The 17,091-nt window shown below is 44.5% G+C and overlaps 1 protein-coding gene across 6 annotated transcripts in view; it reads left to right on the top strand.

Moving 5' to 3' along the window:
* The window catches only part of DLGAP4 (DLG associated protein 4), a 93,287-nt gene that overhangs the window by 19,722 nt on the left and 56,474 nt on the right, over positions 1–17,091 (top strand). For 3 of the 6 annotated variants that reach the window (XM_074292573.1, XM_074292562.1, XM_074292561.1), the window contains exon 5: positions 2,423–2,651. In XM_074292573.1, the coding sequence (XP_074148674.1) occupies positions 2,423–2,651 (229 nt within the window). Of the gene's footprint in view, positions 1–2,422; positions 2,652–13,399; positions 13,933–14,216; positions 14,338–17,091 lie in introns of those variants that run through there. The other 3 variants (XM_074292568.1, XM_074292566.1, XM_074292563.1) reach the window with 3 other exon arrangements.

Genomic DNA, 17,091 nt, shown 5'->3' on the forward strand with positions numbered 1-17,091 from the left:
GTCTTTCAGAGTTGTTTGTCTTTTCTATGTAGCTATCATTGAACAAAATTTTCTCCTGGTTCTGCTCACTTCTCTTTGCTTCTGTTCATAGGAGTCACCCTGGGGTCCTCTTTCATCATTTCTTATAACATGATAGTATTCCACCACATTTATATACCATGAGGGTATCCCTTCATTTTCTAATTCTTGGCCACCACAAAAGAGCTTCTATATGAAGAAGCATGAAAAGAACATGAGCTCTTTTCCTCTTTCCCTCATGTCTAAACCTAATAGTACCACTGGATCAAAGGGCATGCACAGTCTAATTATTTTCGGGGAACAGTTCTAGGTTGCTTTCCAGAATGTCTCACCCCAATTCATCTCTCCATCAATGGGATGTGATTTTCGATCCTTGGCAGGAGTGATTTTCAAATCCTGGTTCTCTGATCCCAAATCCAACACTCCTTGCACTGCACCATGCCATATTTGAAGCACTGTCATGAAGAACAATTACCAGAGGGTCAAACTAGGAGCAAAAGGTAGAGATTGCAAAGAGACAAATTTCAGCTTGGTAGAAGGGGAAAGTTCCTAACAATTAGATGTCTCCCAAAGTGGAACAGTCTGCCATGGAAAGTTTTCTTTCACTGATAGTCATTAGTAGAGGCTGGGTAACCCCTGATATACTATGTGTGTAGCAGAGGAGACTATTCAGGTAGCTTCTAGATTGGACAAAAGGGCTTCTAGATTCTACAATTCTTTGACTTGGTGGTACTTATCCCTCAGGCTATTATTATAAGGAAAGCACTTTCCAAATCCTGAAATGCTATAGAAATAGGTGTTAATTATTGATGTTCTCAAAGTACTACAAAAATGAGAATAAGGACATTATAGTAATAGTTTCATGAAGTCCTGATCTAAAACTTCACCATAGCACAGAGGTAACATAAGTTCTCTAAGGCTAGGACAATAAATCAAGATTCTAGAATAGAGAATGCTTAAGTATCCCCCAACATCTTCTCTCTCTACCCCTTATAGAGTCTCTTGGTTTTTATTATTATTGCTCTAATTATGACTTCTATTGTGGTATATAGTATGAAAAAAGGACCCAATTCTAAAGTCAGAGGAGCTGGATTCAAATCCTACCATGGATACTAACTACTTGTATATATTGTGCAAGTCATTAACTTCTCTAAGCCTCAGTTTTGTCATCTGTAAAATGAAAAAGTCAAACTAGATGGCCTCTTCAGTCCCTTTTAACTCTCAGTCTATGATCCTATATGATACTATAGTTCAAGCCTTCAAAGTTCAGTTCTACATTACCTGCCTCTTGGACAATTCCAGCTAGATACTTCTTGGGCATCTCAAACTCAAAGTGGCCTAAGACAGAGCTCACCATCTTCCTCTCTGAAACTCATCCCTCTCCCAATTTTCTCTGTCTTCATTGAGAGCATCACCATTCTTTCAGTCATCACCTGACTTCACAAGCTTAAAGTCCTCCTCAACCTTCCTCACCCCTCATCCTTTTTGTGGTCAAATTTGATTCTATCTTTCCAATATCTTTTGCAATTGTATCCTTCCCTTAGGGAATGTTTCTTTTCTACTGCTACATCCCTAGTGCTTAGCACAGTGCCTAATATATAGTGGGCACTACCAAATGCTGTTGGATTTATAACTGCTAACATCAGGAAGCAAACACTTCAAGTATGGTCCCAGCAATAATTGAGTCTGTTTTCCAAGGATTAACTTAGCCAAGTAAGGGGAGACTGGCTCCTTGGTAATAAGCTATGGCCTTGGTCTTTAGCCATGGCCACTCAAATGATAGAGAAAAATACAAACCCTCTCTCAAATCTGTCTTTTCTCCTTCCATCTCTGCAGTAACTGAGGCAGAGTAACAACAGAAAAGATAGAAGGAGCTAAGAATCACACACAGATGTTTGTTTTCTTTTAATGAACAAACATTTATTAAGCACTATTTCAGGGCCAACCACTGTGCTAAATGCTGAGAATACAAATACAAAGTAAAAATAGTCCCTATGCTCAAAGAGCTTGTGGGAGGAAGATGTATTTTGGTTTGTAAAGTCAGAGATATAGCCCATATAAGTTTGGGAATTGTTTATATCAAATCCCAGTACTAGGTCCACTAACTCTAAACTCTGGGGACACAATTTTTATACAGTCTATAAACTTCTACTTAACTCGTGGTAGTCTAAATGGAAGAACCTTGGCTAATAATCAAATGGCTAATTATGGTCATGGACAAAAGTTACACTGGATAGGTAATTATGGATGGGCATCTGGGGAGGAAATGCCCCTCTCAATAACAGGTCCAGTGGTGTTTGTGAATAAGAACCTTAAAAACTTTACATATGGGAGTTCATTATTATGAGACTCAAGTCTTAAAATACCATAGATAATGTGAGTTACTATTTTTCTTCTTCCCCAGGTCAGGGAGGCAGAGCTGAGTGACCAATATGAGGCTGCCTGCAGTGAGGCTGAGTCCGCCACTGCTGATGTTCTGGACTTGCCTCTCCCCAGCTACTTCCGCTCTCGGAGCCATAGCTACCTTCGGGCCATCCAGGCGGGCTGCTCCCAGGATGAGGACAGCATCTCCCTCCAGTCCCTCTCTCCTCCACCCACAGGCAGCAGCCTGAGCAGCAGCCGCACACTGCCCAGTAAGTCCTACTTAGACAGGGGATGAGGGGGAAGGGATGGCTGGGCCAGGGAAAAGGAGGCATTCATTGGGAAGATGGACTACAGCTTTGTGAATCTATTTGCTGAGAAACCAAGGAAGGAGAGCAGGATTTTGAGTCAAAGACTTTCAGTTCAAATCTTGCTTCTACTTTTTGGGTTACTGGGGGAAAAAATCAGTTTCTTCCTCTGTAAAAGGAATCTTTGAGCTCTTTAGTAAATTATCCATCTGATTCCAGTTTGCATATCCTATCATCCCCTATTGCCTAGTGATCTGGTGGACAGAGAAGTTACTAGCTTTTTGGGCATGTGGGTAATAATTGTGTCATACTAAGTGCTAGGTGCTAAGTGATTCCCAGAACACAGTGAGAGAAAAAAAAAATTATGGCCTCAGCTTTCCAGCAGCTGTTTTGAACTCTGGGCTCTTGTACACTCAGGACTGCTGGCAAGGAGACCATGGGGGTCTTCAATAGCTAGATGATTCAGTAGAATAGAGTATTGGGGCTGGATTCAGAAAAACCTGAATTCAGTGTAGCCTCACACACTTACGGGGCAAGTCAAACCTTTGTCTTCGTTTCCTAACTATAAGAGAAGAAGAATAGCACCTATCTCAAAAAGTTGTGAATCAAATGAGATAATATTTGTAAAAGTACTTAGCACAGTAACTAGTACATAGTACATGCTTATTTAGTAGTAGGTACTATATAAGTACTTATTCACTTCACTTCAAATATCTGAAGAACTATCATGTGGAAGACATGCTTAATAAATGTTTGTTAATAGACTGCTTTGGATTGTCTCAAAAAATAATGAGTTTTTTATCATTGCATGTCTTCAGGTGGAAGCTATATGATTACCTGTTCAGAATTAGTAGTAAATCAATCAACTAGCATTTCTTAAGCACCTTCTGTGTGCCAGGCACTCTGCTAATCACTGCTTATTAGATTTTTGAATGGAACAAAGTGGAAAGAAAGAGTACTAGTACACTGAATTTAACTGAACACTTACCAGAAGCCCAGAGGACCTGGGTTCAAGTTCCACTTTTTGTGTTGGCTGTGTGACTTTGGACAAATCACTTAACTTCTCAATTTCTCAGGCAATTTTGTATGACTTAAAACTTCAGAATAATTGCCTATCTGTTCTATTAGAGAGAGTTCCCACTATAGGCCCAGACCAAAAAAAAAATTAGCACTTGTCTTTGAAGAAACAACATGATAGAAAGAGAACCTGATTTGTAGTTAGTTTCAAATCTTTGCTCAACTTCTTGCTTGCAGTGGGACTTTTCCCTTTTCTGAATCTGAGCTTCTCTATCTAAAAAAAAATGAAAGAATTGGACTAAATGACTATAGAGCTTAAATCTGGACTCCCCCCTTTATGGAGGAAAAAACTGTTTCTCAGAGAGGTTATGGATCTTGATCATAGTCACACAGCGATTAAGTATCTGAGACAGGATTCTGAACAGTGAATATTCTTTTTGCCTTTTTCTTCCAATTCTCTAATCCAATGCATCAAAATGCCATTGAGGCCCTTTTTACTTCAAAATCCTTTGCTCTCATGCTAGACAATGAACAAAGTGGGATCAATGAAGATTTTGAGGCCAGAAAGTTGAGTGTCATCCAATAAGAAAGATTTACAAGGTGAGAGAGTGAGGAATCCAAGATAATATCCAGCCTAGAAGATAAAATAAATGATACTACCATTAACAGAGACAGGAAAGTCAGAAGCAACAATTTGAGGCAAAAAATAAAATAATATAAAGCTAAGCTTAGTTTTGTAGAATGGTAAAAGATCTCTGGATTTGTAGTTCAGGCATGTGGGTTGAAATTGTGGCTTAAACCAATTATGGCATCTATAAATCTCTTCTGCTGGGGAAACTGTAACTGATGGATCCCTTGAGCTCAGGAGTTCTGCGCTGCAGTGGCCTGGGCTGATCAGCTGTCCAAACTAAGTTTGCACTAATATGCCAGGAGTGGAGGTCTACTCAGCTGCCTGAGGAGAAGTGAACAGACTTAGTCAGAAATGGAGCAGGTCAAAGCTCATGTGCCAATCAGCAATGGGATCCATCTGTGAGTGATTCCTGCACTTCCATCCAGAGTGAGATAGGGAGACCCAATCTCAATCAATCAGTCAAGCCATCAATCAATAAAGTCTGGCTCGGACAGTGTATGATCCTAAGCAAGTCACTTCTGTCTGTTTCTCATTTTCCTTCTCTATAAGACTGGAGCAGTTAAGTGGCACAGTGAATAGAGTGCTGGGCTTGGACTTAGGAAAGCTCATCTTCCTGAATTCGAATCTATTCTCAGACACTTCCTAGCATGTGATCCTGGGCAAGTCATTGCACCCCGTTTGCTTCAGTTTCCTCATGTGTAAAATGATCTGAAGATGGAAATGGCAAACCATTCCATTATATTTGCCAAGAAAACCCCAAATGGAGTCACAAAGATTCAGACATCACAAAAATAAGTGAGCACACACAAAATAGGAACAGTCATCCCTCATCTGTCTTCTTAAGGCTGAGAAGATCAATGAGAAAATGGATGTTTCTATAAACTTGAAAGGACTATACCCAGGGGATCAATTGTAATTAGTCTAATGACCTTCCCAGGAATGCTCAGGCAGCAGCTGTTACCCGGGAAAATGAGATCTTGCCAGACTAGAGGGAAAGGAGGGGCAGGGGCAAGTTGGAGAGAGGCCAGGAGGAAGAGAAGGGCAAAAGCTCTGAGTGGAGGGCCCCAGACTTGGATGGGCCTCAGGCTTAGGCCCTGAACTGGTCCTCCATATGTCCTTCCAGAGGAACATACGCACCTTCCTTTTTCCTGCCTCCTTCCTTCTGACCCAGATTTCACATTCCAGAAATAGCTTTCTCAAGCAGCCTGGCAGGGAGCACATTAGCCCCTGCCTGTGATGCATTGTGAGTCTGCTCCAACTTCTCAAGCACATGGACATGCACACAGACAAACAGACGCACACACTGACAGCTGGCAGACTTCCATAGTGCTGGGCCCGAAAATGCCCATGGTCAGACGAGCTAGTGAGCTCTTCCATTCCTTGTCAGTGTCCCTGGTTCTTCTCTGTTCATTCTCTCTCTGTATCTCTCTCTCTCTGTCTCTCTGTCTCTCTCCCCCTTTCTCTCTCTCTCTCTCTCTCTCTCTCTCTCTCTCTCTCTCTCTCTCTCTCTCTCTCTCTCTCTCTCTCTCTCTCTCTTTCTCTCTCTCTCTCTTTTTTTCTCTCTCTCTTTCTCTCTCTCTCTCTCTCTCTCTCTCTCTCTCTCTCTCTCTCTCTCTCTCTCTCTCTCTCTCTCTCTCTCTGTCTTTTTCTCCCATCCCTCCTATTTTTCTGTTTCTTTTTCTTCCATAATTTCTTCTTCTTCCTCTCCACCTCTTTTGTTGAAATTTTTTTACTTTAATTTTTTAGCTTTTTGTTTTCACATCTCTGCTTCTGTGTTTTCTGTTTTTCTCTCTGCATCCTCTCTCCCATTTATTTGTCATTCTTCCCTCCCTCCTCTCCCATTTTCTCCCTCTCTCCATTTCTCTTTCTTTCTCACTGACTGTCCTTCTCCTGTAAGTCTTTCTGTGTCACTTTCACTGTGCCTTGATGCATCTCTATTTCCTTTTCTTAGTAGAAATTCAGTGATCCTATCTCCTCCATCATATGGGATGAAAGCTAGCCAGCCTCAGCTGAATTAGAATGTCCATGTCAGAGGTGGTATGAAGTAGGGGCAAAAGACATAGGACTGAAATTCTACCCTGAGCCTATAGCTATTGTACCATGGAGGGTCATGAGGTCATGCTATGGTCTGATAATCTTTTTCTCTGCAGCATCAGATCTCCCTGTGGAAGGTGGTCTTTGTCCCTGAGTTGTGTGAATGATCGGTGATATTTTATTCAAGACAAGACACACAGAGGGGCAAAGACAAAAAAAAAGAAGTTGTCACAGAGAGGAAGTTACCCCCACTCCTCACATCTTATCCAAACCTGAATGTCAGAGGATGTAGCTGGTTAAGAACTAAGAATCCTCCCCTTTTGTAATGCCTGCCTGGCCTGAGTCCTCCACCTAGCAACATCTGAGGAACAAATGCTTCATAGTGACATCTTCAGATATTTTGGGGTTGGATGGGAGGGTGGATGGAAAGTGGGGAGAAGAGAATCTTGGAACAGAACTACAAAGGACTAAGTTCTAGCCCTGGCTCTGCTACTAACTCATTATGTGACCATAAACAAGTTCTTTCCCTCTTCTAAGGGTTCTCTGAGCTTTGATATCCTAGGAGTCTAATATTCCCCTCCCTTCTGGCATACCATCTTACCCAAGAAGAATTCACAAAACCCCAGTAAGTTGAGCAGAAAGGCACATAGTAAGGTCTAGGCAAATGATAACAATTTATCTTTATGTCATCCTTTAAGATTTATAAAGCCTTTTACAAACATTATCTCATTTATTCTTCACTATAACCCTATGAAGTAGGGGCTCTTATTATCCCCATTTTGCAAATGAGAAAACTGAGGCTCAGAGAGCTGTAGAGAATTGCCTAGGATTGCACAGCTAGGAAGTGTCTAGAGTGAGATTTAAAGCCAGATCTTTCTGTCCCCTAGCTCCTAGCAATGACATACTGGCTGTGGAAATGACAGGGGAGGGGGGAAGAGGCCCTGAAAATGATTGGGTTGTTGAAGTTGGCTTCTGCCTTCTTTCTCCATGGTGTCTTTGCTCTGTGCGTCAAATTAAGCTGGACCCACCCATCTGCAAAATCTTTTTTACACCTAAATGTAGTGGAATTTGACCAATCATCTTGCCCCAGGTTCCATTTCATTTCCATTAAAGTGGTTTCTTTCTATCTTTCAAAGAAAAATTCTTACATCTCACACTCTTCCACAAATTCTGATTCAGTAACAATGGTTTCTTTACTGTTCCTTGAACAAGATGTCCCATCTGCTGACTGAAATTTCACAGGCTGTTCCTTATACCTGAAATGCTTTTCTTCCTTATTTCTGTCTACTAGTTTCTCTGGCTTCTTTCTAATCCCAGCTAAAATCTCACCCTCAACAAAAGATCCAGAGATCCAATGGCTTAGCCCAGAGCTTCACACATAGTACATATTTAATAAATTGACTGATTTATTGCTGACTTTAAAGTTAATGCCTTCCCTTTGTTATTATCTATAATTTATTCTGTATGTAGCTGCTAGGTGGCTCCATAGTACACAGAGCACCAGGCTTAGAGTCAGGAAAATTCTTCCTGAGTTCAGGTCTGGCCTCAGACACATACAAGCTATATGACCATAGGCAACTCACTTCACCCTGTTTGCCTCAGTTTGCTCACCTGCAAAATGAACTGGAGAAGGAAATGGAAAACCACTCCAGTATCCTTGACAAGCAATCCCCAAGTGAGGTCACAAAGAGTTGTTCACAACTAAAAAATGTTACAATAGCTTATTCATCCTTGTTGTTCCCCCCCCCCCCAATTGGAATGTTAGTTTCTTAAAGATAGGGCTTGAAAGATTTTTTGCCTTTTTTTTTTTTTTTTTTTTATTCCTGTTGCTTACTGCAGGATTGGCTCACAGTAGGCATTTAATAAATGTCTGTTGTCTGAGAGCTTGCCTTATGTGGAATTTCCAACAGTGCCCCTAATTCTGTGCAAGAGACACACAGATTTTACTTGCCAAAGGAAGAAAGAATGGATCTTCTTCTGCTTTAGTCCTTTCCTATAAAGTCTGACAATTGGGATGTCCTACCTGAAAATAGGCAAGTAGGCAAGACTTCTGGGTTTAGAGTGGATAGCTAGCTGTGGGATTCAAACCCACCCCTCCCTGGTCTTAGAACTCTAAGACCAAAGCCTCAGTTTCCTCTTCTAGACAATGAAGAAGTTGGAGACAGTATGGTATAACATGTTTGGAGTCACAGAACCCGGGTCCACATCCTACCTCTACTATTTACAACTTAAACAAGTTACTTAACCTCTCTGGGCCTCAGTTCCCTCATGTGTAAAATAAGATTGGAGCAAATGGCCTTTCTGATTCCTTCCAACTTTAGCTCTATGATCTTATGAACTAGATGGTATGTGAGGTCTCTTGCACCTCCAACATTCTTTTAGCTAACTAGCATTTATGTAGACAAAACTTTAAGGTTTACAAATTTAAGCACTTTGCAATATTATCTCAGATGATCCTTATGACAACCCTGTAAGGAAACTGAGGCAGACAGGCTTGCTGAGTGTCACATAGTTAATATGTGTCAGGTTGGATTGAACTCAGGACTTCCTGATTCTAGAACCAGGGCACTATCTGCTATGCCAACTAGCTGCCTTTTATTCTACAGTTCCAAGAATCCATGGCTCTATTTTCTATGGTCCCAACATTCCATAATTCCAATATTCAATGTTATATGATTCTATAATTTTATCATTTTACATATATATGCATCTTTAGAGAGAAAGAATTTTGAATAGAGTTTGACTGACACACACATATACATTCATAAATCAGGGAGCTATAATTTTCATCAGTATAGATGCTCCCTATCAAAATAGATCACATAATTTGTCCATAACTTAATCAATCGTCTTCAATTTATTTTTACCTAATCTGATAAGTCTCTACAAACTGTACTGGGGCAACAACTAACACACCTGAAATTGTATTGTAGGTCTTTCCAGTTGGATGGGAGCCAGGAAAGTTTGTGCTCCATTAATATAGCCTTCAAGAACTCCATAATAAAGCATAAAGAAACTTGAGTGGGATAAACAAATCAGAGTTGATAAACATTTATTAAGCACCTACTATGTTCCAGGCACTGGGCTAAGTGCTAGGAATAAATAGAATAAAAAGAAAGACATAAGACCCTGCCTTCAAGGAGATCACACTGGAATGGGAAAGCTGAAGTAGGGAGAAGCTAAACTGGGAGGAGGCATAGAGGCATTCAATCAGGGTGGGAAATTATCTGAGGAGGTGTGAGTTTCTGCACTGATTTCATCTAGCAAAATGGAGAATTTCTAGCGAAGATGAAAAATAAAAAAAGTAGCAGGTGGGAAATGATGCAAAGAATTCCCTGAATGCCCTTCTTACAGAGTGGAGAATGTAGGAGGAACTCTCCAAGGTTAAATCTCCACTCTTTCCAGTCAGAGGGAGGGAAGAGCCCGAGGGGTAGGAGGTGCTGAGGTTCCGTGTTTCCTAGTTGATTTCATCTTGCAGAATGACAAGTTTCTGGAGATAAGCAACTTGGTATAGTGGATATAGAACAACCTTTGAATCCAGGAAGTTCAAAATCCAAGTCTCATCTTTGACACATTACTGGCTGTTGACTCAATATTGTCTGTGATCATGAACAAGTCATTCAAACACAGCTCTCCAGACTACAAGTTGTAGAGAAAATGCTACTTGTATTAATAGAAGGAGTTTCCTCTCGGGGAATTCCCCATACCAAAGAACTTACAAATTTTTGTTGCTTCCCTAAATAGAGAAAGAGGTAGATATGAGAAGTGCCCATAGCATAGTGGATAAAAGAGCTGCCCTGAGAAAGCTAGGTGGCACAGTGGATAGAGCACCAGCCCTAAAGTCAGGGGGATCTGAGTTCAAATATGAGGATACTGAGACACTTAAGACTTCCTAGCTGTGTGACCCTGGGCAAGTCATTTAATCCCAATTGCCTCAGGGGAAAAAATTTATTCATAGAATCATAGGATTTAGAATGGGAAGAGCCCTTAAGATTATTTAATTCAATCTCCTTTTTTTGCAGATTAAAAAAATAAATAAACCCGAGGTGCCAAAAAGGGAAGGGACTTGGCCAAGATCTTATATAAATATCAAAGTAAGGATTCCAGCCTGTGTCCTTTCACTCCAGCAAAGCCGAATTAAATTCAAGGTAGAAACTAGACATAGTAACTGTTGCTTCTTAGTGAGGCTATGGGTGTGATGCAAGGCTCCTTCCAGACCCTGCCCCCCCTACTCCCCCACACCAGTCTTGTAGCATGTATCTCTCTCAGGAAAGGGTTCAGCAGGCAGGAATAGCAATGCCTCAGAGCCCTAGCTTGCTCATCAGGGTGGGAGTTGCTTAGTACTGACGCCAAGTAAGGCATCAAAATTCCTACGAATCTACTACGAGCTGACCTCCAGGCTGCTGGAAGACAGGAAGCAGCATGACAGACCATACAATGAAGAGAGTCCTCAAGTCATCCAACCTCCAGCTCCCCCTCTCCTGTCTCCCACTGCTTCTTCTCCCAGAGTTCTCAGGCCACCCTCTGAATGCACAAAGCTCTTCCCAGGCCTGTGGTACCCCAAGTTATCCCTCCCCCCATTAAAACTCCCATGCTTTCAGTGGGGGGATTTCAGCAACCTGATAATAACACTAAGGATTCTGATATAGTGGAAATGGTTCTGGCCAAATAACCTAAGTGAAGTTCTGGCATTCTTCTGACATTTATGACCTCTGTGATTCTAAATAAGTCACTTAACGTGATCCTCAGTTTCCCTATCCATAAAATAGGGACAATACTACCTATCTTACCTACCCCACAGTCATGTTATAAAGAGCTTGTTTGTATTGTTACCATTTTACCACTACATTGCCTTTAAAATAACATCATTCATTTAAAATAACATCCTTCGTAACTGAGGGATGCTGAGCAAGAGTTATCCAATTTTACAGAGAGGGAGACTGAGACCTAGAGCCAAAAAATGACTGCAGTTCAATTTAACAAGCATTTACTGTCTATTATGAGTTAGACACTGGATTTGTAAACGTGTTATGCCTTTAAGGAATCTTTGTGTGTGGGGGGGGGGGGGGTGAAGGGATTTTACTATAGTAAAAGAACCATAAACAATAAAAACAGAATAATTTGGAAGGAACTGAGACTTAGGGAGAAGAAAATGGTGAGGAGAAAGAACGTTCTAGCACGGGGGACAAGCAGGGCTAAGGCAGTGAACATGGAGATGGAGTGTTGTTTGTGGGCTAGAAAAAAGAGGCTCAATTTGGGTAGGATGGCAAGAGTGAGGGAAAAGGAACCACAGTAACAAGACTGGACAGACAGGTTAGAGCCAAGTCATAAAGAGCTCTAAGTATCCTAGAAGCCATAGGGAAACACTTAACTACGTTGAGTAGGGAGTAGATTCTTCTCTCAAGAGGAAACAGCTAGTCAGTCAACAGCCAGGGACAAAGTAGTCCACTTAGCTGGGAGTAGACCATGTGAAAGAAGGAGTGGCACAAAAAGCATAAAATCTAACGAGGTTGTGATAAGCCTTGAATGCCAGGATAGGAGTTTATACAAGAAATAAATAAGCATCCACGGAAGGTTTTTTTTAATAGAGTAGTACTGAATTCTTGGGAAGATGCTTAGTATCCATGGATTCTCCTTTTTTTCTTCGGTAAAATGAGGGGATTGGAATTAAATGACTCCCTAAAGCTCTTTTTAGCTCTAAATCTATGATCAAATGTTAGGAAAATTATAGCTCCAAGAGGATGAAACTGCAAAGGGAGGCAGCCAGATAGGAGACTGTTTTAATAATCTAGGTCTGAAGGTTTGAATTGGTTCAGGGATGTGAGTGGAGAAAAGTTAGGTACAAGATTGTGGAGTTTGGTGAAGTTACAGGACATGGCAACTAGTTTTTTTTTTATCTATGTGATGTCACTCTGGAGCGGTTCTGTAGAATGAGATAACTGACCCACACTGTCCCTGCGGGCCCCAGTATTTGTGATTCTCAAAGCCCTGTTGCCCTCTAAATGCCTCTGAATGCTGCTTACTGAATACCAGTAGGATTTATAGAAAGGTGCTCCGGCATGGGATGGAGAGAAGGCTGTCTAACTTGTCCAGGACACCCTTTTCGGAAAAGAGCGTGCTAAGGCGGCTCTAGCCCTGACTGCTGGCCCGGGAAGGAGGAAACAAAAGGAGAACAGAAAGAGAGGGTCAGGGAAAGGGGAAAGGGAGTCTGCGGGATTAGGAGGATTGATTTGTCGGCTCGTGCCAGCTCCGGGCCTGGACGGTGTGGGCTGAGCTGACCTGCACTAGCCAGCGGGCGATCGGGGAGCGCGCCACCACTCGTGTTCTCCAAAGGCGGCAGGGCTGGCCCGTGGGCACCCGCCCGGGACTTCGGCACTGAGCATGTGCAGGATGCCAGCTGGGAACAGCGCGGGTGGGGCTGGTCCCGTGCGAGACGCTGCTAGGACCAGGAGAACGAGTAACTGCGGGCGTGCCTCAGCGCAGGCAAACTCGCCTGGCGAAATATCCCTTTCCCCGCCTGCAGGACCTACAGCGCAGCGGGAAGTATGTTTGTGGGTGGGTGTGCCCACGCTGCTTCCAGTGTGCACGGAACATGTGCGCGCTCGTGCAGCGCGTGCACCCGCCCGTGGGGGAGTTGTGCACGTGCGTATGCGCGCTCCGCACCGGAGTACAGTGGTGCTTTGTCGTGCACGTCTGATTGGATGTCGTAGTGCACGCATGTTTCCTACCCGCCCTCTCCCCCCTTATGTGAGTGCACGCCCATCCAGTCCTACCCGAGGTCGCGTGCGCGTGCACTCCGCTCTGTTGGGTTTGCACGGGGTTGCCTGTGTGCATCCCCCCACCCCCTTACCCTGCATCTCCAGGGCGGGCACGTGCACACTTGAGCGTGGACTCCCTGCGTGCACTCGACGCGCTGTATTGCGTGTGCGCGTGCATGTGTTCCTAAATCCTTCCCTTCCCCGGACCCCCCCCTCAACCCCCCACCCCTCCACCGCCGCGCCCCAGAGCCCAGGGAGGAGGGAGGGGGAGAGGCCCGGGGAGCCGCCGCGCGGCCGGTGACGCGGGCCCGGAGGTGGGGCCGCGCGCGGGGCTTTAACCCAGAGGCCCCTCCCCTTGCAAGTACATCAGCGGAGCGGCCGGGGCTGAGCGAGGGAGGAGGGTGAGTTGCAGCCGCCCCCACCGGGCTCTCCCTGTCTCCGTGCGCCCTCGGCTCTGGCCGAGCCACGAGCCGCCGCCTTCTCTTCCCCCAGCGCGGGCGTCCCGCGAGCGTCGTGGTGTCCGGGCCCGGGCCCCGAGCGCGCAGCCCAGCGCCGCCGGACCGGCCACGCCGGGGCTTTGTGCCGGGAGCGGGCGGGGCGGGGCGGACTCCGGCTTCCTCCCAGGCTCCGGCCTCTGGCAGCCAAGGGGACTCCTCCTCCCGGAGCAGACCGAGGCACTGCTGCCTCCCCGCCCTCTGTCTGTGTCTCTCTGTCTCTCTCCCTTCTCTCCTCTTCTGTCTCTTTCTGTCTCCGCCCCTACGCCCCTCGGGTCTCATGGCTTTGTGTCTGGACCTCTTGAAGCAATGTGAGTGGAAGCGATTTTGTGGTTTTTTGCCCCCCACCCCGCGCCGGCATGAGGGGCCGAGTCCGGCCCCGGGGGCTCGGCCCGGCTCGGCTCTGTTCGGCTCGGCTTGGCTCGGCTCGGCTCGGCTTGTGTGGCTGGCCCCGGAGGGAATGCTCGAAGGCTCGTTAACAAAGCGGGGCTGGGGGCCCACGCCCTGGGAATGGGGGAGGGGGCTGCCGCTTTGTGCGCGGGGGCGCGCGGGGGGAGGCTCCCCGGCTTGGCGGGGGGCTGCTGCCAGAGCTCTCAGGGAGGTGGACGGAATGGAGCGGACTCTGCTTGCCTGGCCTGGGCCGACCCGACTCTCTGCTGCCACGGACTCTCTGCGCTATTTTAGCCTGCCTGGGCTATTTCAGCTCCCCACAGGATGTGAGCTCAGCTCCCGTTTATTTCTGGGAGCCTGGCTGTGGGGTGGGGAGAGGGAGATGCCGGTTACTCAGCGGGAGTTGGCCTCTACTAGCCCCCGGAGCCCTGGGCAGCTTCTGTGAACTGGTATTTTTAAGGACCAACTTTGCAGGGGCCTCTCCGCCTTCCGGGGCTTTCCTAGGACCCTGACTTCAGCCAGCATGTTACCCCAGTACCATCTTCTTCCACCGGGGGACGAGGATTCCGAACATCTCAGCTATTTAGGGATAAAGGGGAATTAATCTCAATGTGACATTATGGAGATTCTCCCCGTGATAGTTGGGAGGGAGAGAGAGAGTAAGGGAAGAGAAGCTGTCTGTCTCTAGAAAATGCAGTTTGGCATCTATTGTGGATTCAGTTTATAATGATGGGTAATTAAGCTGGGCACGTAATGATAGGCGGGTGTGCGCCTTTGGGAAGGGTTGTTGAAATGGTCTGTTGTATTTTCCATCCTCTCATGTTAGGGCCTCCTCCCTCTCTCACCCTTCCCTTCTTTTTTAGCCTCCTTTGGTTGTCTCCTGCCTCCTTTTTTTTTTTTTTTTTCTTTTTTCCTTTTTTCTTTTTTTTGGCTTGTTGCACTAGCTGACAGCTTTGTTCCTGAGAGGGAGTGACTCAATGTACCCAGAGTTGAGCCCTACCCTATCCACCCCCTTCTCTGGGTGACACAGCCCCAAGTAGCAAAAAGAAATCCCTCCTCAACCCCCAATTCCTTCCATCAGTCTTTCAGGGGAACAAAAACCCAGAGACACAGAAGGAAATTCTAAAAAGAGTGAGGAGGTCACTTGAAAAATCTCAGCGCCAGAAGGAGACTTAAGGATCATTAATTCCAATCCCTTCATTGTACAGATGAAGAAATCAAGGCTCTAAGAGGGGAATGGACATTCTTCTAGAACATGTCAGTTCGGTGGCAGCTTGAGAGAGATAATAAACACTTACTAAGTGCCAGGCACTGTGTTTTATTTGAGCCTTTCCTCCTTTTAGCAGGGCCAAAACTAGGAAATCATCTAAGGAAGAGGGGGAAAAAACCTATGAGATATAGTGGAAAGAGAAACTGACATGAAAATAAGATGTGATGCTAATTTGCTAGGTGACCCTGAATTAGGCAAGTTTCCTCTCTGGAATGTCTCCACTCACTTCTAATGGAGCTAATAAAAGCTTGCCTCTTGAAACACAGGGCTGGCGAATAGGAAATAACTATATTTAATAGAAATCTATATTTCAGGATTGGAGCAGTAATGCTCTCTATATTGCCCATCCAACTACCAAAGTGTGGCAAGAGATGGGATGCTCATTGTTTCCTCTGGTCCAAAATCTTTTTGGAAGGGCTTTTCTTTTCTTTTTTTTCCCCCCACATCTGTCCTTTGTTAATTGATTGTTATTAAGTGAATATAAACGGGGAAGGATGGGAACCAAGTGACCTTTTGGTGGTTCTTTACCTATAAGATATAAGGAGAGAGAAAGGCAGCCTAAGGGTAACCATGCTTTGGTTTTCATGACACTTTACTGGTTAAAAAGCACTTGTCACAAGGACTGTTGGGAAGGAGCACTGGTTTTGGAGTCTGAGGACTTGGATTTGAATCCTGCACCAAGCTAGCTTGGCCAAGACACTTTTCCTCCTGTAAAGTGAAAGGTCACAGCTTCATGATCTCTAAGATTCCTTGCAGATCTAACTCATATTGTGATCTTATTTAAACTCACAGGTGGGGAAATTTGAGGTCCAAAGAAGGAAAGAGACATATCAAATCACACATCCAATCAGGACTTGAATCCAGGTCACTTGATTATCTGTCTGCCCTTGAATCAGTTAACTTCCTTTGTGACATTGTTATTACTTGACTTCCCTGGATCTCAGTTCTTTCATCTGTAAAATCAGTGGCTTAGACTAGATGTTCTTACAGATTCTTTCCACTCTAACTCCTTGATCATCTGTGACCTAGTTCAGAGACAGCTGCAGTTGTTCAAGTGTGAGATGTCATGCTTAGAAGGGACATTGATGGATTATTTTTTGGGGGGGAAGCTTAAATGAGCTTGTATAGTCTTCTCCACATACTCTTCTCCAACAGGTAGATATTGGGGTGAGGCGGCACTTAGGTGAGTGTTTTTATGGACTGAATATGTGTAGGAATCTCTAGCCTTGAATGCCTTAAGTTCCTTCCTCAAAAAAAAAAAAAAAAAAAAAAAAAAAAAAAGGCACATTTTTAAACCTCTACTGCAATAAGGGTGTTTGATAATAGGAAAAGAAGCACAATCTTCATTCCGGATAGGGAGTGATATAGAAACCCAATGCAGAGTGAAGCTGCCTGGATCCTAGAGTTTAGTTGCAATTACAATGGGGGGTGAGGGGTGGGACAAGACCAGAGAGATGGGCCACTGCTGCAGCAGGGTAGGGTATCAAAAACCAGAAATCCCAAACTTAAACCATCTTTGACTGTACTGATCAGACAACGTATCTCAAGTATTGTATTCCCTTCGGGATGCTGCATTTTAGAAAGGACATTATTGACCTGGAGAATGACCAGGAGAGAGCCACCAGAGTATAGTGTAATGCCTTGAATCCAATGTCACTTGAGGGTTGGTTAATGGATTAAACTGTTTAACTTGTAGAAGAAGAGGCAAGGGAAGAGCTAGAGATGGGACACTGGAAAGTGTGTCTTCAAGTGCTTAAAAGGTTATTATTATGTTTTGTTTGGCTGTTGTGGAGAGAACTTGGGGAGGGCA

Source organism: Sminthopsis crassicaudata, chromosome 2 (genome assembly GCF_048593235.1).
Source record: "Sminthopsis crassicaudata isolate SCR6 chromosome 2, ASM4859323v1, whole genome shotgun sequence".
Taxonomy (NCBI): domain Eukaryota; kingdom Metazoa; phylum Chordata; class Mammalia; order Dasyuromorphia; family Dasyuridae; genus Sminthopsis; species Sminthopsis crassicaudata.